This window comes from Eleginops maclovinus, chromosome 12, assembly GCF_036324505.1.
Source record: "Eleginops maclovinus isolate JMC-PN-2008 ecotype Puerto Natales chromosome 12, JC_Emac_rtc_rv5, whole genome shotgun sequence".
Classification (NCBI taxonomy): Eukaryota; Metazoa; Chordata; class Actinopteri; order Perciformes; family Eleginopidae; genus Eleginops; species Eleginops maclovinus.
Genome location: NC_086360.1, coordinates 22,264,100 through 22,286,710, shown reverse-complemented (window position 1 = coordinate 22,286,710; position 22,611 = coordinate 22,264,100). Strand labels below are relative to the sequence as shown.

At 43.9% G+C, this 22,611-nt stretch overlaps 1 protein-coding gene across 1 annotated transcript; it reads right to left on the bottom strand.

Moving 5' to 3' along the window:
- Positions 1-488: 488 nt before the first annotated feature.
- On the bottom strand, positions 489-21,959 carry epg5 (ectopic P-granules autophagy protein 5 homolog (C. elegans)). Its single transcript, XM_063897723.1, has 46 exons — positions 21,829-21,959; positions 21,297-21,452; positions 20,101-20,757; positions 19,503-19,763; positions 19,201-19,399; positions 18,803-18,939; positions 18,616-18,723; positions 18,453-18,526; positions 18,198-18,306; positions 17,235-17,349; positions 16,936-17,086; positions 16,687-16,848; positions 16,439-16,596; positions 16,008-16,159; positions 15,609-15,749; positions 15,356-15,517; positions 15,153-15,275; positions 14,804-15,066; positions 14,444-14,584; positions 14,211-14,355; positions 13,879-14,076; positions 13,492-13,599; positions 13,277-13,399; positions 12,858-13,024; positions 11,997-12,233; positions 11,777-11,900; positions 11,509-11,653; positions 11,190-11,361; positions 10,934-11,096; positions 10,670-10,812; positions 10,394-10,550; positions 9,761-9,955; positions 9,455-9,668; positions 8,293-8,480; positions 7,896-8,103; positions 7,731-7,806; positions 7,000-7,103; positions 6,567-6,742; positions 5,978-6,202; positions 5,679-5,888; positions 4,594-4,738; positions 4,249-4,491; positions 3,820-4,033; positions 3,512-3,730; positions 2,303-2,417; positions 489-2,207 (listed from the first exon to the last, which is right to left on the bottom strand). The coding sequence occupies exons 2-46, from the start codon at positions 21,348-21,350 to the stop codon at positions 2,025-2,027; spliced, it is 7,764 nt and encodes a 2,587-aa protein (XP_063753793.1). The 5' UTR covers positions 21,351-21,452; positions 21,829-21,959; the 3' UTR covers positions 489-2,024.
- Positions 21,960-22,611: the final 652 nt, after the last annotated feature.

The following is a 22,611-nucleotide window of genomic DNA, read 5'->3' as shown; positions in this document are numbered from 1 at the left end:
AGAGAGTAAAAATTAGGTGAGGTTATGGGAGCAAGCTGTCACTTAAACATCGCCTGCTCCAGTGCACCTGAGCCGAGAGACGGGGAACAGAAGGCTGATTAAGTTGCAAGAGGAGATGTGGGGGGGGCGGGATTACACAGAATGCACCAGAGGCTGTTTTTGAGTGAAAAATAGCCAGTCATAAGTGTCTGTAAGCATCTCCCACCTCCTCTCACAGCCTCAGAACAAGCCGTCCTCTCCACCTCCTCTCTCACTTAAACCCTTCCTGTAACCATAGAGACCACAGTTGCCTGAAGAGAGGTTCACCCAGACAGTTGGGTTGCTGTCAAATGAGGACGCAGGATGTTTTTGTCCCCCCCCCCCCCCCCACCCCCACCAAGCCTTCCCTCCTGAACAATCTTCTTTCAACTGAAGACATGTGCTGTACCTTCACAGAGAGAGAACAGGATGCTGATGACAATTAAATTACTATCACACAGCACACGATAGTCTTTCAGACAAGGAAGCTTTATTCTCAGTTTGACCATCTGCAGCGTTACGCATGGAGGATGCAGGCCAGGTTTGTTGCGAACATTGTGTCCTGTATCGCTGTCTGGACCTTTTGTCTCTCTCAGCTCGATTCATAAAACAGTTACGTGACGTGTCAGCGGGGTACAGATCAGTCTTACTGCTCTCAGAGGCTCAGTGTACTACACATGATTACTGTGTTGAGTTGTTAAATAACAGCGGAGACATTCAGTTCTCTTTATTGAACATACTCCTGTCTCCTTTGTGCAGCCCAGCTCTGTAGCTCCCTCCTCCAGCAGCCCTACAGACCCATTCCTGCTTACTGACTCATAAAAAATGCTTCTGACATTAACAGTCACCACATAACACAGGCAATAAGGCGAGCTTCAGGCCGCAAAAGTGCAGCATGATTATTACTGAGATGGCACAGAGCAACGGAAGTGATGAACTGAGAAGAGTGATTAAAATGGGAATACTGTTGGATGTACAGAATGGAGGTCTGAAAAATGGAATGATCTGCCTTTGTCCTTAAATGACCCAGTCATTTGTGTTTATAAGTCCAGTTACATAGTAGCTCCAACAAAGTGACATCCCTGCTCTCTCAGTAATACCAACAGCATCAGTAATTTGTGTAACACAGCACACACTACTTTATAAGGAAGCAAAGAGGTGCAGGACACACTTATAGAGCATGTGCCCATCCAGGCTGCAGTCTTTGTATCCAACAGTGACAGAAGAAACAAGAGTACAAGGTCAAGAAGTTTGAAGTTGCTGAGCAAATGAAAACAACATCTCGTTGGCAGAAACAAGGAAAGCACTTATGGCTGGACAGAAACATAATACTGGAAAATGTTCTGTAACTAAACATTATCACCTGTGTTTAGCATTTAGGACGAGAGATTTCAGATTGTAGCTTGTAGCTAGATGCTAGCATCAACAGCTGAGATTTATCAGGCATTGAACCCCTAGATTTCCTGTAATGTCCCCCAATTTTTTACTACTAGATGTTACGCGTATTAGACCAGTCCTTTAATCTCTTCTAAAATATCTGTGGATCCTTCAACTATTTCACTCACACCCAAAGCCCAGCAAGGAATTCTGATTCATGAATTTTGTTTCAATAAATATGTGCAACTTTCTCTAAAATCAAGATTAAAACTGAGCTGTTGAAAACCAAGTTATTTAAAAAGTAAAAACGAATAAACATGAGAGAAGAAAGCAAAGTGCGAGTAACGATAAGAGATTAGCACATAACATTTTTCTTATGCTTCTGACTGGTTTCGTGAACTTTCATTGAACATTATCAGTCAACAAGTATTTTTCACAAATGCAGTCAGCATCTGTCTCACAAAAGGTCTCGCTGATAAGACACGAAGCTCTTGCTGATATAAAAGCAACAGCAATTCAGTGTCCTTGCTTCTAAGCGTTGTTCACCAGAAAAATGTTCTCAGAGGTCGCTGTATTTGCCACAGGAGACCAACTTCCCCTCGGCCCTCCAGGATGAGTGTCAGGTAAAATTAACGGATAATGTGCAGGTATCTGAGGTCCGGGTAAAGGAGGTTGGCCAGCAGGGCCAGCAGCCGGGGTCCGTCTCTGAGACAGTGTCCTGGGTAGCGGATGAACTGGGCGGCTTTATTCACAGAGTCCTCTAACTCTGCATACTGCTTATTGCTGGGCATGGCCTCCAACACCCCCAGCATCTGTATCCACGGAGAAAGACAATGCACACAAGTTATTTTTAGCAGATAATTGTATGCTCGAAAATGAAAACTGTATTTCCAGTTTTGTAGCATACTTGCTGTGCTTTTGCAGAGAGCTGCAGGTCACTGGTGGGTTGGAGTCGAAGCTCGGTCTCTGACGGCACTTGGATTGACAGGAATGCTGCCAGACTGCGCACCACCACCCTGAACCTGGAAGAATAGTCGGTACACATTAACAGGCATTTCTTTAACACTGATGAATTCACATTTTACTCTGATTAGAGTTGTTCCAGAAGAGTAGTGCAGGAATGAGTTAGCATTCAAAAGTGTAAATATGGGGAGATTATCCTGCTGAACATAAGATGTAAGTATCATAAATGTTTGACTGCCACAGAGCAATTACAATCTCAGATAACCAGTTTGTTGCAAAGTTCTGGGTATTTCTACATAAATACCTCATTCCTGCACCACTCTGAACCAATACCAGTATGGAAAATGCCTCGATGCATCCTAAAAAGCTGGATGGGGTATTGGGGTGTATGCGCGTCTATACACCAATCAAAATCCTGTGGTCATATCATTTAAGAGCTCATTTATTCTACACAGGAACAACAACAAAATGTGTGACATGTTACCCAATCCGTAAATCCCGCCTGATCAATACTAAGCATTCGCAACTTTTAACTGAGATGAGAAAGACGCGAGAAAGCTCCCTTGTTAGCTTTGCACATGCATGTACCGATAGAAGTGTTAGCAGAGGAGCAACATTGACCACACTAGGAAGAGTAGTAAACAGCTGAAATAAATATAGAAATACATTTTTGTTTTCAATGCATTTGTTACGGTTCAGTATGTCTGTTTGTGTGTGTGTGTGTGTGTGTGTGTGTGTGTGTGTGTGTGTGTGTGTCTCCCCCCCCTTCCCTGATTGTCTCCCTGCAGGTGCAGCCTCTCCCTCAGGTGATCTTCATCCCCTAATCAAGGCCTGCATAAAAGGCCTGAGGAAGGCTGCAGTCTTGCTCTTCCTCTCCTCCCTCCTCCACGTGGCCCTGTCTTTGTGTGACCAAGCTGTGGCTTCTCTTTGTGTAATCTCAATAAACTCTTTGGTTAATTGACTATAAACTTGTGTTTGCTCCTCATTGTGTTGCAGCTTTCGAGCCAGTATCAGACTCGGTATCCATTGATAAGTAAGTTCCATCATCAGAATAGCTATTGGGAAGGAAATAATTGTATGGCATATCTCTAGAATTCATATCTATCTGGCCTACAAGTGTTTTCACTGGTTAATAAAATGCAACTGAGTTTACCTATTTGAAACAGGAGACCTCTTCCCCAAGCCGATAGCTCCTAACAGCCCCAAGTTGAGTCTCTCTTCTCCCAGCTGAAGCAGCCTGGTTTGCAGCCTCAACAGACCCATTACCACTCCTGACACTTCGGTCTGTCCTGCCTGCGGCTTCAGCTGCTCCGCGGACAGAGACAGAGCTTTGTGCCACCAAAGGAACAGCTTGGCTTCATCACCTGGACCACTGGACACACAACGCACACATACTGAGATGCTAAATGGACCTTTAAAAACCATAACAAGCAATCAAATGAGAGAAAGAACGGGTCAAACCTGGGGAACACCTGATTGGTCCAGGTGTTAACTAAAGCCAGGGTCCTCCTCTCGTTGGCGGCTGTGTATTCAGAGTTGAGGCGCTGCAGGATGAAGGCATACAGCGTCAGGAAGCTGCCTCCTGATTGGCTCTCGGAGAGGAAGTCATCCACTGTGAGCTCAGGCACCTGCAGCGATGCCAACACAGGACCCCAGCCCACAGACTCCTCCTCAGCTGAAAGAAAAACACAGACAGGAGAACAAAATCAAGTGAATCTTTCATTTCAATCTCAACTTAACAGGTATAAAGAAGATTGAGAGTCAGCTGTTGATGACGGTCTAAAACGATTAATAAAATAGGTTTTATAAAATTGTGAATCACAGCAACCTTGACAGGTCCTTGAGGACACAGTCAGAAATGACCAGAGAAAATATGAAAACTTTGTTTACCGTGGTTGAAGTACGCTGTAATGCATGCCTCCATGATGCGCGTCATGTGCCGAACTGAAGCAAGACAGCGGGAGCAAGCGGTGAGAAGAGGCAGGATAGGGAAGCCCCTCCCCTTCCTGTCCAGCCAGGAAATTACATGAGCAGCGAGCGCCTCTCCTGTCGAGACTCCAACTCCATTCAGCAGAGCCAGAGCATCGCTGAACAGACTGCAGAAGGCCATGTGCCTCTGCTCCAATCCCGTCTCTGTAGAGGAGCAAAGCAGGAAGTGATGAGAAAGGCATGATGGGAGAACTTTTGGATCTGGTGGTTGACAATGTTTATGAGGAAAATGTGAGGAAGACTCGCCTGGTGGGTTGAACGTGACGATGCTCTCCAGGAGGGACCCCAGCTGAGCCTCCAGGCTGCTGAGGCTGAGGCTGCCCCCCTGCTCCAAAGTCACCAGAGACTGAACGCACCAGCACACGTACACTCCTGCCTTCAGCGTCTCCTCCTGACAGACATAACAGATTATCATGTTTTTGTTTGTTTGGATTAAAGCCATACATACAGTCATTTCACATATTATACAGGAGTGTTTTTCCTCAAATTTAGAGCTCCTGCAAAATTACAATGTAGGTTTTATTGGATTTCTTTCTCAATCATTCTCTAAGTTAAGAGGAAAGGGGAAATTGATCTCTTGAAGTCAAATATGTCAACTTTGAATTCATTTCTGATACCTGAAGTCATGTTTTCTGTCGGTATGATTGTAACTTATTTTCACATGCTGTATTCTCAGGAATACAAAATACTTTGCATGGTTTTGTTTACAGTAAAGCTTGGAAGTGTCTTTTGCCAAAATCCATTTATTTCGAAACATCATCAAGTGGCGTTCAGCTGCTCTACTCCAACAGCCACTGTGAGGATTACAGTGTCATGTTTATGTAATTTGGCTGAGTGATGCATAGCTGGCATAGAAAACTGAATTGTATAAGTCTATATTTAATACGGATGTTCCAAGCCTCCCACTTTTACACAGGATGTATCTGCCTGGGGCAGAACAGGGGCAGATAGAAGAGATTTAGATATTCATCCTTATACTTTCCAACATGAGGGCTCCTCTGTATAATACAGCGTTCAAAATCAGTCATATTGCATATATTATCACTATTCTTCCTATAAATTGACTCTCAGAAATTGAAATCCAAGCTGTAAGTCTTCTTTTTACCATTTATTATAGTGTTACCATAATTCCCAATCTGTAATAAAGGCCAGATTTACTTCATTTGTACTAAATCATCACTGAGTGAGTTCCATCAAACATTTCTGGGCTTAAAACCTTGACTGGGCTGCCGTTAACTTCATACAGAGCTCAAATGTGGGAGATTAAACCAGCTCTAATGTGCTGTGAACTAGACTGTTTAAGAAAACTGTGGATCTGGGACTTGTCTCACCCTGTGTGGCGCCTCATGAGGGCAGGGGTGGAGCCCAGCAGCGCTACGCAGTGACTTCAGCAGCAGCTGCGGTGCCGAATCAGCACTTAGCAGCAAGGAGGGCGGGTAGTGTGTGCCAACATATCCCAGAATGCCCTGGAATGAAGATAGGTCCAGTTGATGCCAGGGCAGAGAGGTGGACTGGACCAATAGACTCAGGAGAGGGGAGTCCTGGAGGATGAGAATGAACAAAAATAATCAGGAATTAAGAAGCCGCAATAGTCTGACCAAAATGAAGAAACTAAATATTCTGGATTTACCTGTTGACTCAGGATTTGTTCCTCCTTTGCCAGAAAAACCAGCATGTAGAGTAGATAGACTAGCATGGTATGCGTGTCCTTCTGAGCACCCATGTCTGGTAGAGTTGGATATGTCGTTGAGGTGGGGGGAGGTTGTAAGTGGTCACTGAGGACACTGACCCAGTTTACTTCACATAACACTTCTCCCATAAAGAGGAAGCAGCTCTTGGGACTTCCTCGCTCCACCTGCGGGCACAGGAAGGGGAGAAAAATCTAAATGGATGATAGTCTTGTTTCAATAATTAGACTGATGTGCCTTCCCTTTACAACCCCTGCGTACTTCTATCCCTTTTGTTTAACATTACCATTCATAGGAAAGCAAATATGATTATCAGACTGTGGGACTTTTAATGACAATATATTTGTGTGCATATTCAGTACTGCAGCCTCTACAGATCCTTGTGGGTCTTGGGAAAAAGGAGCTTGTTTCCAGGAACAGACAAGTCAGGCTAATAATAGGAGGGATGGGCCAAGGACCGAGATCTCAAATTAACAAGCTTCCCTGTGTAATGCATGTCTAGACCAGAGGGGGGTCAGGGTGGTGACTCACTTTGAATAGCTGCTCCATTAGCTGAGTGTCGGGGTGCAGGTGTCTCCAGGGCAGGCTGCGGAGGTGTGTGTGGTACAGGTAGAGCAGGTACTCGGGGGTGCGGGGGGCCGTGCAGCTCTCACAGTACTGCATCATACTGAGCCACAGTGCACCCCTCTGCCCGGGCAGCAGGCGCTCTGAAACACACACACACACACACACACACACACACACACACACACACACACACACACACACACACACACACACACACACACACACACACACACACACACACACACACACACACACACACACACACACACACACACACACACACACACACACACACACACACACACACACACACACACACACACACACACACACACACACAGTAAGTTTGACAGGTCACACTCAGGTATGTGTGAACACAGGGCTGCAGGAGACCCACCTCTGAACTTGTGATGCAGCGTGTCCGTGAGCTGAGCATACAGGCCGACCAGACATCCTGCCGCGCTCGCATCCGTCTCCAGCCAGGGGTAGCACTTCAGGTTACTGAGACAAAGACACACGGATATTAAAATCAACTTTGTTTGATACAATTCTTCCCCTGGAACCTGCTGCTGAGATCACAGTTCCAACTATGGCTGCAATTAAAGATTATATTCATGTTTGATTAACATGCTGCTTAATGTTTAGTCAACAAAATGTTCGATAACAGTGAGAAATATCAACCCCAGTTTCAAAATCCAAGTAAATGTCTTTAAAACTGTGTTGTTTTCTGTCAAAAATCCAAATATATTCAGTGATATATAAAAAAAGATACGGATACAAAAGCAGAACTTCACCATATTTCAGACCCTTTGGCTTAGATTAGACTCACGTAAAAGTTAAAATAATCTAAATAGTTGGCCAATATTTGTCTGTGATTCGACTAATTGTTGTGGTCTTTTCTCTCTGAGCAGTTCAGTGTTTGTGTGTATACTGTGCTTTCCCTATGTTGGTCTGCTGCTGTCCACTAACAACAAGAGGCAAACATAATATCTGACAAACTTGTGGAATGTGAATGAATTGGATTTCTGGACTCGTCTCTGTCTGTCCTCACTTCTGTGTCACATCCTCCCCACTGACAACAGTTCCCACCATGTGACTGCCCGAGAGCAGAGGGTGTGCCATGCTTACCCGCCATCCTCAGTGTCCAGAGGGAAAATCCACGGCTTAAATAACTTCACGATCTTACTGTGTAGGTCCTGCAGAGCTGAGAGATGCACAGACACACTTTTTTAAAACTGACGGATAACAACAAAGTACAACGTGAGGCAAATTGTGATGACGTTCAGCAGATACCTTTCATTATTTTGACGCTGCCCACTGACTCTCTGGCGAGGCTGTTGAGCTGCACGCTGATCAGACCACCAATCAAATGCTCCCAGAAGGAAACCACCTCAGTGATGTAGGGGGTCCATGCCGAGTAGAGACCAAAACTGCGGAGGTCTGCCTTGCTGAGACGACTCCGCATGAAGTAATCACTCAGCCAATTAACGGTCTCATCCACCTGTTGGAAACCAATTAAATCACACATGAATGTTTAAGCATCATACAATTCAATGAGATCGGATGACATCTGATATTTTGTTGGAGGAGCCTGTGACACACTACACTGTAGCTGTGCATGTGACAATAAAGCCCTTTAAACCTTCTGGATGACATTTCGCAAGACTCTGTTAACAACAACTTGAGTTACCTGCTGAGTGGAGAGGCTGATGGGGGCTCTGTAGTGAGAAGCTGTGGGTCCAGCAGCACGGCCGGAGACATCGGGGGTGCTCGGAGCTGGTTCATCTTTTCTCTTGCTACTACGCAACGGAGGTAAACAGCCCAGCACTCGCAGAGTCACTATCCAGCACTCGGGACTCAGTAACTGGTCCGAGGAGCCTGGTGAGGTTGAGAAAGGTGAGGTGAGTTTGTTAGAAAAGTTGCAAATCAAACATCTAAATCCAATATTCTTGAAATAAAAATACTATAACAGATCTCAGCATTTGTGCCTTCATTTGGAATCCTTTTATGGTCGTGGTAACAAAAACAACAAAGCTTAAAGTCTGTCACACAAACACATACAGTCTTGACAAACATCTGCAAATGGATCTGATTCAGTAGCTTGAAAGAATGATTCAGCCAGCTTCAATTTTGTGAACCAATTAATTATATGTGTTGTCGGTGGGACGATGAGTAGGAGACATTCTCTCAGGATGAATGTGATGAATCACACGATGAGCAACAAACAGTCCTTGCTCCTAGGTGCATTACCAGCCAATGTAAAACACAGCATAACAGACAAAGCTGCTGTCTTTGCAACTAGTGTTTAGCTTGAACCAGGGCTCAATGTTTTTAAGGCCAAGGACCCCTTAGCTGAAAGAGGGAAGGCCCCCTTATTATATATTTAATAGAGTTGCATATTAAACTGTGACTTCAATATTGCATTCAGTCATTACATGTAGCCGCTGGTTCATCGTTACAAATAAATGTGGATTATAATTTAGCAGGTTCAACGGATTGTATAAGGCTTAATGAGTAACAGTTAGACGATCATCAAGGTTCTGTAAATTAAATGTATAGAAAGGACAATTTATCATTGCAAATAATTTGATTTATGTTACTGTGATGTGTAATTCCAGACATATTAAAATGTCTGAAAATAATCTTTCAAAACATATTCAATCAAGTAATTTAGTGGCCCCCCTGCAGTGACTGTGAGGATCATCAGGGGCCACGGACCCTCTGTTGAATACGCATGGTTTAATTCTTCATATAGTGTTTTATTGTTTGAGGAAGAAATAAAAAAGATGATTTAATTGTATAAATGGTGATTCCAGTTGTGGCTTTATGAGTTCACAAACACACACACTCACTGTTCATCAGAAGACGCAGGCAGTCACTGTAATGACCAGGGAAGTGGTGGCGTAAAAGCAAGGTCCAGTGTTTGGTGAAGAGGTGGAAAGGTGTAAGAAGTTCTGGTTCAGGGTCCCGCCCGCAGACGCAGAGCGCTCCGTGGATCAACTCCAGCAAACGGGTTCTCTCCGAAAACACAGGCTGGGATTCATTCAGCCACTGGGACAAATCAAACTGAATGGGAAGAGAGAGAGGGGGTTACTATGACTGGACTGCTTACGATATATTGCATTTCTTCACTGTGCTTCATTTGAGTCCAGGCTGACCTTTGTGAGCAGCATGAAAATGACATCAGCACTGTCAGGGTGTAAGGATGTCACCACGTCTTGGTAGAGAAAGACGAGCTGAGTGGGTGCCGAATTGGGCGTGAAGAACGGAGAAATGAGTGGGCAGAGACGCCTGTGCTCCAGGATTCGTTTCAGGACAGGACCACACTCATTTGGAGTGCCCTGGATAAACACCTGGACACAAAACAAGAAGACAATGCCTGTCAATAAAGCAAGTTTTATTCATTTGAAGCTACAGCTAGTCACTCTGTAAAAATAAACCTTTATTTTAACAGACTTGTGTTTTTTTCTCTTCCCTCAGTGCTTCTTTTGGCATCCTGAAATGAACAACTGTCTGGATATATTGATAGATTTGGAAAACATGACAACAAGTTACTTTCAAAAAAGTTACCACACGTAATTGTAAGACTGAATGGAGTTATGAAAGTAAACCAGGCCCTTTTACCAATTGTTTTCTCACAGCTGTGTCCTAGTTAATCCCTGAGCAGTGTTTCTGGTTCAAGTAAAGTTCACAATCATAGATATTTACTTTGTGCATTCCAAATAAAGTTAAACAATGCTTAAAATAAATCTTGTACTGCTCTGTGTGTGTGGATGCATGCGTATGCGCACCTGTCCCAGTATCTCCACACATGAGGAGAGGTACTGGCGTGTCGGGGGATGTCGCAGTGTGTCCTCACACACAAAGGAGACCACCTGGTAGAAGGCAGACACACCGACATGCTGCACTGCGGGTAACTTCTGTGCCTTATACATATTCACCAGAGCCCTGAGCACAGAAAGATGCATCAGTCTAAACACCAGAATCGAAAAACCTGATCTGTTCCTTCCAGAAAATATATCTATTGTGACGCATTTCATGTTTTCTGTTCATCTGTTTGTACTGACGTGATAAAGTTCTCGGTGTGGACCGCAGCCTGGGCCAGGCTTTCAGGAGGAGGCGCCATGGCGTCGGCTTGAAGTTTCTTGACGTCCCTGCGCAGTGACGTTATCTGAGTCTGCACTGCCTCCTGTCTTTGGACACGCTCACACTACGCAGTAACAGAGAACACACACACGCACACGCACACACACACACACATCAATATATCACATGAATAAAATCTTGAAATGTTCAAAAATGTGTCTAGCAAGGAGTTTTAGTGGTCGTACTGTGACAGAGATGTTTGCTGGTCCTTGGCACGGCTGCCCTCCCTTCCCTTTACACTCCAGCGCCATGGTGACCTGCTCCGGTTGGTTCTTATACAGCAGAGGATGGCTCTCCAGCAGCTCCTGCTCCATCGCCACCTGTTGGGCTTCACGTGCCACTGCAATCCTGACATCATGGGGAACAAGTGTTGTGTAATTAAAAATACAAAGCATTGTTTCTATATATAATGTTTCCAATTTGTGTGGGAGCTCCATGTACCTAGCCTGGTCTTGCAGGATGCGGAGGTCCTGCTGCAGCAGTTCAGCAGCAGCTTTAGAGTCAGTGAGGCAGGTGGTGGGGACTTCAGCTACTGGAGGCTTTAGATTCTGCAGCTCTGGGGAAGGACGGGGAACTGGATGCTTCTGCAGATTAGACAGGATTCGCTCTCTTGCTGCACACAGAGAGACAAAGCACCACAATAAAGGTAATTAATACTGAAAATGACTCATTAAGATGTTCAACATTTACACTACAGGAGTTACTGGAGTTAAACTTTCCGTAATCTTTTGGATCTAGAAAAAACATTTTGGCTCTGTACCATTCTTGAGGCTGGTGTAGTCAGTGAAGCCGGGGGTTTGGGCCTGCAGGAAGATCGGCTCACTCTGAACCTTTTCCCACAGAGACAGAACCTCTCTCTCCTCATACTGCAGACGCTCCTGATCCACATACTCCAGCCATAGTTCCTAGAGGAAAACAAGACAAAGCAATACTGAAACGTACCATCTGCATGATGTGACACTCCAGATTTGACTTACAACTACATGATAGTCATTCTTAAATGTAAACACACATAAAGACAGACCCACCTGATGCCGCTGCATGACCTGTGCCAGTCTGTGTGGTTCATACTCTGGAGGAAGAGAGGGAAGATATACTTCCTGCTTCTGTAGATTGTCATCATCCAACCACATGGCAAACACACCAAACAACCTGTAGGCAGCGAGTCAGCAGTGATTTAAAAACCTGGTAACGCACTAATGACTGCTGTAACCTGAAGGGTGCACACATTAAACATCAGTGACCTACCTGACCATCTCGGTGTGCAGATGAGGGGAAGTGAGGTAAGGGGGTTGGGGACTGCTGGGGCTTTCTTCGTCCTGGCTGTCTGGTGAGGGTGTGTATTGGGGGGGCACCTTGAGGGCTTGGCTGGCTGCATGGTGGAAGTCAGACACTTCCTGTATTCTCTGTCTCAGGTCACGGAATAAAGCGGCCTGAGATGACGCCTGGAAAAACCGCCGGCCGATACATCCCCCCGCAGCCAGCCTGGTGGAGGAAGCATAGAAAAAGAGAATTGGAACCTTCACACAATTTTATGGATACAAAATGTATGTCTTTTCGAATACCCATTACAGAAATTCCACGACTATTTACAACTCGGAAGTAAACAAGTAGAACGGTATAGAAGTATTGTCTTCAAATGTTAATCCAATGAAAAATAAACAGTAACATTTTTAACATCTCCTGAATTGTCACTTCAAACACTTCAACCCACAGTACACAATACAGAATCACAGAAAAAATGACTTTAATATCAATATTCAAATCATTTTTTGCCTACATAATATCACATTTGGGAGCCAAATGTAGACTTGCACATTTTCAAATATATTCTGTTCTATTTCTTTTTCAACCATATTATTATCTAACTGGGAGAGACGTTGGGAGAAAAATAAAAAATGTATGAGATAGAAAACATATCATCAACGCATATTGGAGCTACGTTGGGTCAACTGCTTCAGAAACACAATTGCCATTAAATTACACTTAGTGGAAAGCTATCCTTAGTCCCAGATTACAGAATTGTTGTTTTATTATTAAACAAATGTAGATGTAGGTTAGATTCTGCCTAGTTCCTAGTTTAGAGATAGTTCTGTGTGTGCATCGTACCCATACTCGGGTCCCGGCTGTCTGAGGTACAGCTGCAGGAACTTCTGCCACACCAGGGGGAGGAGGGGGTGGTCAGGAGGCGTGGCTAAGGCCTGACTCGCCCAGCGGTAAACCTGCAGCCGCTGCAGAGAGGGAGCTACCGGCAGCTTCAGCCTCTGTTGCGCCTTCTGGCTCAGACACAGAGTTACAAACATAACCATACAGCTCAGAGGTTTATGAACCAGCAGTAGACCAAAACTGCAAAAAACACTCACTACCATGCCACTGGCCTTTGACCTTGCAAATGTCAAAGTGTAACTTTGTCCTATATTGCAAGACATCTTGTAAATTCTTGGTGCCAGGTGATATTTTACGATTTACGTTAACTGGCATGTCTAAATCAGCAAATCGTATACATTTTTGAGTATATAGCTGTATACCTTTAAGGCTTGATCAGGGGAAATGTTGGGCTCAGACAGAAGCTCATTTTCAACACAGCGTCTGAGCTGAGAATCCTCCTCGAACAAGCCCTCCATGTTCAGCACCACCCAGGCGAACCACACCTTCAAACACACGGACAAAACCCTGTGAGGAGAACTTCACTGATACGACCGAGAGTACTAGCACGTACTGTTGGTGCTCTGGGGCCCCTCACCTCCGCACTCAGGGATTGGCCCTCTACGAATGAGGGCGTGGCATTTCCTGCAATCCAGCCAACCAGAGAGGAGAGCAGACCACGATCTCCATGGTAACCCAAGGCATTCTAGAGGTGAATCAAAGTGGGCATGCTTTTTACATTTCCAGATAAACCAACTACTGATACTCATTCAGTTTTATAATAATGTGATTTAAAGCGTAATGACTGAACGGTAATTGTTCAGCATCCCTGATTACTTAGCTCTTTCTCAAACTGTAATGTGGGAACCTTTTATGTTAATGTAATATTTATCTTTATAATACGTTTGCTTAATCCAGCTTCTGCACCTGCGAGACCTAGACAGTCCCTAAATAATGCAAACCTCTAACACGGCTGAGTAAATACCTTGTGCTGTTGGTACAGGAGCTTCTGCACATATTCCTCCTGATGGTGTGTGAATGCTGCACAGCAGAGCTGATCCAGCAGGAACAGGACCGTTTTGTCCCGGTACCAGAGATTCTGCTGAGTCAAAATCCCCAACCAAAACTCCAGGACCGCTGCAGCACCAACACGACCGGGCTTCGAGCTCTCCACCACATGACTCTGAGAGAGGAAACAAACACATTCATGCATAGTATTCTCTTAGGAGTAGATATATGGGATAAATGAAACCACTACAAGTTCTCATATGAGCCCTGGATTGAAATAAATCCTTTAATTAAAAGCTTGGGACAAACCTGAATGACACTGTTCAGCAGTCGCACATTGTCTCCATAGGTGGTTCCTGTGAGGAGGGGTGCGACCCGATGTGTGACCTGCTGTGTCATACCTTGAGGACACACACTGTCATACTGCAAGAACAACTGGATGCAACTTACAAACCTGGAATAAAGAACAAAAGTAAGTGTTGGAGACTATCCTGTACTGTAAATATATTTCAGGGGCTGTTTGAAGGACGCATCTTTCTCACTGAGAGTTATTCAGCAGGTAGAAGCTGTGCGGGTAGGTTGGGGGTAAGACGTTGTCGAGAAGATGCACTGCTGCTCTCAGGTGGCGAGATTGTATCAGACTTTTCAACAAGCCGACTCCATCAGTGCAAAAGTGTTCCAGACTAGAAGAAACAACACAGAGTTTTTTTTACCTGGTCAACAGTCTCAGTCTAATAATGATGACTCCTAAAGGCATGAATTGAAACTACTCCTCCTACACTGGTGCTTAATTAATTCATAAAATACATTGCGCGTCTATATATATATTAATGTATTCATGTATCTGACTGAAGTCAAGTAGAAGATAGTGTAGGAGTATAATGGTGTGGGTGAGTACAAACCTATGCCCCACTGTTGTCATTGCGATGGACAGGTAGCACCCAATAGGGAGGCCTGCTTTTACAGCCCTGAGAACAGAGTGCATGCTGGGAGTGTGTGTGAGCTCTGGAGGCGGGTTGGACGCCATAGTCGGGACGGACCAGGCTCCTTTAGGGTTCTGGGCATTGCCATGGAGCTTCAGCCTTAGCAACAGTTGCCAAGCCCATTGACTAAAGGAAGCTTCCGGAGACACGCCCAGACGAAGGACGCTGGCGAGGTAAGACACCTGAAGGGAGGAGGTCAGAAAGATGAAAAAAAAAGAGCCATGGTGGTTCACACTGAGGGTCTTTGAGCAAAGAGAGGGCGGGTCACCTGTTTGATGCCCTCTGATATCAGGCCACTGTACGGTTTGTCAGTGAGGTACTTCTGGTAGGCTTCAGCCACCAGCAGAGCCACTTCACTGTGGAGCGATGAAGGCAAAGCCAAGGAGCCGTCCTGCAAGAGGAAACAGCTTCAACTACAAACCCACAACTGTACTCGAGATATCTGGTCCCAGTTAATGAGTCCCTGACTACCTGTGAGTAATCCCAGTGGAGACCCTCCAGGATGACGCAGGCCAGCCGGTTCTCCACAGTAGACAGAGAATGCTGGAGCAGCCAGGCTCCGATCACACATATCTCCTCCTGCCGTGGCCGCCACAGACTCAGAGGGAGCTCTTTGCACAAGTACAGCGCCACCTAACACACACACAAAAAGAAAGTCATGAGTTCGAGGTGAGGGTAAATTCGATATTTACTTCTAGATACAAAATAGAAAACAAATACTAACCATTCCCACAGATTGGATGGTCTCTCTCAGTCTCTCCAGCAGAACAGATATGACATAGGGATGTGCTGTAGCTATGGCAGCCAGCAACTCCCTGCCCACTTTAGAGTATGTTTCTCTGGTAGACACACCCACATAAGACACCTAGAATCAAAAATAAGAAAGTAGATGTCAAGAACAAGGAGGATACTGTATGTCTCCCAATCAAGAGACCTGGCTTAACCAGTATTATTTATCATTGAACATTATGGTTTTTCCTATGATACCCTCCTTCACATGGGTTACCTTGGCACTCTATATAAGTATATAAAGAGGCTGGGAAATACAGCAGCTTTGTTAGAAATCTAAATTACTCTGCATCTTTATTTTACACGCCACTCCTAGTATTTTCTCCCTTCATACCTGGTACACCAGCAGAGTTATGGCTGTGATGAACGTGGGGTCAGAGTGCTGAGTCGGTGTGGCCATGTGTGCTAGCGCAGTGAGGAGGGAGATGCCATCAGAGCTGTTCACTTCACACAGCCACTGCTCAAACCTCTCCTGGTGCTCTGGGTCTGTAACACACATCAAAAATACAAAATTATACTGGCAACTGTCAAAATCAGGCTGAGAGGAATCAAACATGTTTGATCGTGGTTTTAAAATTGCAATTCAATAGAAGGATATGAATTGTCTTAGCAATTGAGATTAAGTAGTTTGAGATAATTAAAATACCGCCAGTCTTCAAAAATATGATGAAGCTGTGGGGCCTTCTCTAAGCATTACTGCAATGCCCATGCTGATTAAATATTTTAAAGATAATATTTCTCCAGGTTAAGAACGTATACTGGTACCTCTAAGAGCCTGGATGCAGGAGCGTGTGTCCTTTGCAGTGCCGAGTGTTTCCAGTCCTGCTGTCTCTGCGCACTGCATCACATAAAGGACCCTCCACAGCATGGAGGTGGATAGAGTCCCATACGGCATCTCAGACATAAACAACCAAATGCCCAACCTGTGAGGGAGGACCACATACAGTAAATGCCAATTCAGTAAAAAGAAACTCAGATAAAATGAAAATAAAAATGTAAGGCTAAGTCCTCACCTTTTATTTCTGAGCACATGTAAAACAGCTCTGAGGAAGAGATTGTCATATTCCAGCTGCAGTTTTTCCAAAGACAGAGTGTGTCCATGAGAGCTGGATCCACCAGCACCAGTTACACCCACATACTGGGCCCAGTGATCACTGACGTAACACACTGTGATTCTGAGGAAGAAAAGACAGCATTATGAGTATTTAGGGTTAAATGCTGCATACATGTATATTGTTACTGTATATTAGTGGTGCTCTGACCGTATGATGTGTCCTATGCGTTTGACCAGCTGTCTGTATCGTGCCCTGTTGTAGGTTTGTAGACCAAGAGCGAGAATTTCGATGAGCGAGGAGGCAAAGGCGAAAACACGCATCATCTTCTGACTGGAATAGGCCTGGGGTTCGTACACACCTGGGGGGAAGTGGGGGTGTCAGTTCATACAGTGAGTGATAAACCAACAGGAAGACAGACAAACAGACGGACTGACGGACAGACGGACTGACGGACAGACGGACAGACGGACAGACGGACAGACGGACAGACGGACAGTCTCCCTTACCCTGCTTGCTCATCCCCAGCATGTGTGAATAGAGCTGCTGGAACGGGAACTGTGTGAGCAGGGAGATCAGATCCTCCTCACAGAGCAACAACCAGCTGCTGTCTGGATCCTCGTCCTGAACACAGGGAAGAGAAACGCAGGCTTTTTATTATTCACATATTTTGTTATGTGTGTACTTCTTTGCTTTAAGTGCTGTCATGTCAGTGTATGTCACTGTTAACTACCTCATTTAGCAGTGATGTTATTTTCGTTTTTTGATTGTCATTTTTTGGTTTGTGGTTGTAAATGTGGAAGGAAAAAAAAGGCTAAATGACCACATGTTGCACTCTTAAGAAAAAAGGTCATGATGGGTTTTATTTTACACTTGGTTACGCTGCAAAACGTTTTTAAAGCAAGATGCAATTGAAGGCTACTAAATGTTTATTAACTTTGTTGAATAATAACACAAAATGTTTAAATAAAAATAAGGTAACTTCAAATGTTACTGTTTTGTAAAAAAATCCTATTTTTAAAAAGTTCCCAAAGTGATTTCTAAGTACAACATTAGTACCGGCAGCCGTCGTGGTTTTAAGAAGACAGACTGATATTTAAATGCTCAAAGGTGATTTGACACCTTATATACAACAGCTTTGAATATGACTCAGCAGATCAGAACAAAGAGCAGAATATTCTGGTAGCTTCATCATCTGACATCCTCAGTGACACATCACATTTTCTTGAGAGACATGCACACTGTTTACTTTGGAATATAATGGCAATGCAATTAGTAAGTTATTATTGGAAACATATAGAACAAATAATCAGTTTATTTTCTGTTTTCTTAGCAACATTTTTTCCCAAAAAAAGCATTTAAATGTGTCTAAGATATTGACCTATCCCCATTTTAGGTTAGATAATTCTCTGTGATGAAGTTAGAGTTTATTTTTTCTTTTCAAAATGCAGTTATTGCCTGTCTATTCATACCTCCTCTCCCCCTTCATCCACTAGCGTCCAGTTGCCAGACTCGGGTCCAGAAGCTGCTGAGCTCTGGCTCTCACATGGCTTCAGATGTCCCAGAAACTCTGCACGGTGCCTGAGTCAAAACACAGAAGTCATTGGTTAGAGATGCGAGGTTGTCAGACCCTGAAAGCATAACTTGGTCTCTCATTAAAAACTCCAAAGAACTGAACTGTTAACAGTGAGTCGTTGAGAAAGAGATATTTGGGGTTCACTATTTACCTTGCAGGTGACATAAGGACGGCCAGAGCTTGCATAAAGTGCTGAACTCCACTGGTGTTCCGCCAAACTTGTATCTGAGGCAGAAATTGGAAAGAAAACTCCACTCAGTATTTATAACCACTGATGTGACAGCAATAAATAAAAAATGGTGTCTCTAACTTACCTGAAGGAAGGGTGCAGCCCATTTGCCAACCCCCGCAGGAGAGCAGAGAAGATGGCACAGCAGGTACAGGTGCTCTCCTGACCCTCCAACATGCAGCAGCACCACCACCTGGAGAGTAGACCACAGCCATTTGAACAACAACAAACCTCAACCAATGTCACCTACAGTTAGAAAAATGTGTGTGTACCAATCTCTCCAGCCAGTGATGGATATCTGTCTGGAACTGTGTGTCATCCAGGACTCTACGAGTGAAGCTGAACAGGACACTGATAGCCTCTTTCAAGGGATGAAGAGAACAAGGCTGTGTTTTGCTGCCAGAACAATCTGAAAAAGAAAACACAAAGCTAATGTAAAGTTTGTGCGTAGGCTGTACAAAAAGTTGACATGGTCACTGGAAGCCAGCATTTGAGTTTATGGTCTCAGTCGCTAGTTTTAGGTGACCATGAGAGAAAATATACTGAGGCAAAGAATAAAGTCAAGTCAATTGGACATAGGCTCTACACAATCAGTCCTATTTTTGCAATGAGTGGAGAATGACACTTAAGGCACTTTTTAGAGCCATATGTTGGCTGGGTATGTATTCACCTTTTAGAAGACGGTACAAGTATGATTCCACCTGGAGGCGTGACAGCAGAGCAGTGTAGGCATGTAACGCCACCTTCTGATGGAGCAGCTCACTGCGAGCTTCAAACAGTCTACTTAGCTCAGCCAGCACACTCTGACTGAACTCTGCCTGCTGGAAGCGATGGTATCCACACACCTTAGACTGATCTGCACACAATCCCTGTAGAGAAGAATGCATAACAACACTGTCATTAGACACACACAAAAGGACATTAGTTAGTTGATGTTCTCTACAAACCATATTTCTGCTTTCACCACCATACCTGAAGAGTGAGCTGTTCATCTCTGAAGCTCCAGAGACGATTCTGGGTGCTCTTGCAGTCCGAGGACTGTGTGTGTAGCTGTGTGTGTGACTGAGTCAGCTGTCTACGACATCGCCAGTAGTTCTGCAGTAGTTCGGTCAGTTCGTGGTTTTCCTGCCGGGCAAGACCACAAAACTGGGCTGCACACACTTCAACACCCTCTAACCAAGCCCGCAAACCTCCGGCAGGCTCCCACACACTCAGTTGCTCCAGTGAGAACGGCTGCAAGAGAAAAACACGAGAACTATGTTTTTACCTGGATCTAAACAGTAATGGCACTCAAAACCCGTTTACATGTATTATTATAATGTTGGATATTGAAGAATATATTTTAAACATAATTGGTACTAATAATGTGTATACCATAAGCACTGGTAGAGGCAATTGACTGCATTTGAACTATTTTGCCACGATTAATACATTCTCAAACTTTAATCAACATGGACACTTTTGAGTTAACATTTCCATGTGTCTAATAAATTCTGTAGTTATACCCATTCAGTCTATTTCTACTTGTATCTAAACGAAACCCACACCTTAATAATCTAATTTACAGTACCTGCATTTTTGGAGCTGTCTTGGGTAGTTCTGGGTAGAGTTTGCTCCTAGAAAGTTCTGCAACAGAGTCAACAGGCTGTAAACTTGGAGGGGAGGATTCCTGCTCAGGAAGCGCCAACACTGCAGGTCCCTTCTCCCTCTCTTTCACAGCTTCTTTAATGAGCGACATCATAGGGCCTTCCTCCAGTGTTTCGAGACAAGGGTACAATGCAGGGGCACTTGGGGCATGTGGGATCTGAAACTGAGTTGAGACACAAGGCTGGTTCCATGATTGTATGTCATTTCCTAACTCAGTGTTCTGTTCTTCTATTTTAAGCTCAGCCCCCTGATCTGCAACTCCCCCATCCTCCTCTTCCTCATCTTTTGTCTCAGTCAGATGCACTGTATCCTGTGGCGTCAGAGGTGACTCTAAAGTCTCAGGTAAACCTGATGAGGATAAAGCATGTGAGGATGTCTGATGTTTCTCAGAGGGTCGATCTGATGGCTGTGCTCTGGTTTTGGGGGTCTGAACAGAGTCCTGCTTCTGCTCCTCCACCGGCTCCTGATATGGCAGGCTGAGAGGGATGTCAGTGAAGCCGGAGGTGAAGGCCTCATCACAAACAGCTGAGGGAGCTGTGGCTCCTTTATCTTCCTCTGCCTGCTTCTGCTTTCTGACCAGCTGAAAACATTAAGAAAACAAAATCAGAGACAAAGAAATTCTAAAAAAGTAGTTGGTGAACAACTCAGGGTGTACAGTTATTTTGTCTGACAAAAATCAAGTGACTGGATTAACACCATGAGGATTGATCGCTTTAGTTTATGGATTATGTCAAATACAGAAGCATAACATCTAAAACATAAATAGTTAAAGTGAAACGTCTTAATTCTATCACGGCCCCGGGATGTTAGAAGACAAGAAAAAAACAAAGAAACATGAAATTCAACATTAAAAAATAACAAAAACAATCCTGATATCAAAAACGTATCACCACATGAATAAGACAAAACTAGTACATTATTGATTAGCGCTGTTATTTAAAATGAAGTTTTCCAGCTACATCACAATTACTAAAGACATCAAAGAATGTTTGATTGGATACTGTAGTTAGTCTGTAGCTGTGAGGTGTGTTATTGTTACTGTCTATCCTGCCTTAACAAGACCAATACTCAGAAACAGAAATTCTACCTTATATGAAGAAGAATGAACTGTTAAATCACCTGAGATTTTCCGCTGGATTTTGTCTTGGTCCTCTTTGGTCTTACAGCCTCCATCGTTCAGCTTTGTACACAACTCAGATCACATTGACATACAGCTGACCGAGATGTCTCCGGGTGGACAAACTTCTGATCATCTTACAACAAACATCTTCACACCTAAATTGGATGAACACAAAAATAAACCATTAGCTGGAACAGCTCGCTTGGTGTGTCCCGCGATAAGCAGCAGTTAGTGGCTGGCTGTGTTGTCAAGATAAACACTTTTCACGGGTTGTAAACAAAACGCTCTTCTGTGGCTGCTGAAAAAAAACGTCTCTGTCAAGGCAAGGAAACCCCTAGCATGTGTGAAACATAGATACAATATCCAGGGAAAAGAAAATCAGTCCCTGTTAATAATCTCCAGTTGTTGTGAGCAAAACAACTGAAGACGCTTTACCAATGCTAGGCTAAGCTAACACGTAGCTGTTAGCTCGTTTCAATGCGTTCCTCCTAACAACTCTATTCGATTAAAGCTTTTTGTATTGTTGCTTACATGATCATAATAAGATTTCCACACGTCGAATAGAGTGACGGGAGACAGCAGCCTGATCCGCTGGTCAGCTGTCATTTGTTTTGTTTTTTCCAGGAACTCGGCAATCACAATCTTTGATCACGTGACTACTCCACCTCTCTACGGAGAGCCAGAGAGCCCAAACTAGATACACTATTCAGGATTCAAGGTGTTATTGTCATAGCTACAGTATATGGACCCATGTTAGGTCCCAGGCGCCTTCAACACTGCAACATAAATATATAAGACATAAAACAATGAAAAGAATTGTGCAAATAGAAACAGAATAGAAATAATGCGAACGTAAACACCATACAGGAGTATAATACTGTGTATTGTAATAATAAATAAATATGTGAAATGGAGTTAAATCCTTAAATGTATGAAGGCACTTTACAGAGCTCAGGGGTTTAGCAGTCTTAAGGCCTGGGGGATAAAACTCTGGTGGTCTCTACAATGCACAAAAGGTGTATCCAGGGTCACTGCTTAATCTGTTTGGATTCAGGAAATCTCATTGATATCAAGATATGTTTTTGCCAATGACAGTGATAGTAGAAGTACTTGAGTATTTTACTTCAGTAAAAGCAACAAAACTCAAGAGTACAAATACTCTGTTACATTTAAAAGTCATGAATCAACCTAATACAGAAAATGAAACTATAACCATCAGAACATACTTCATGTTTAAAAGAATCTATTAATTTTACAGAAGGGCCAGTTTCAGAATAATAGTGTGGTCATGTGGTCTGTAATAGGGCATGTAAC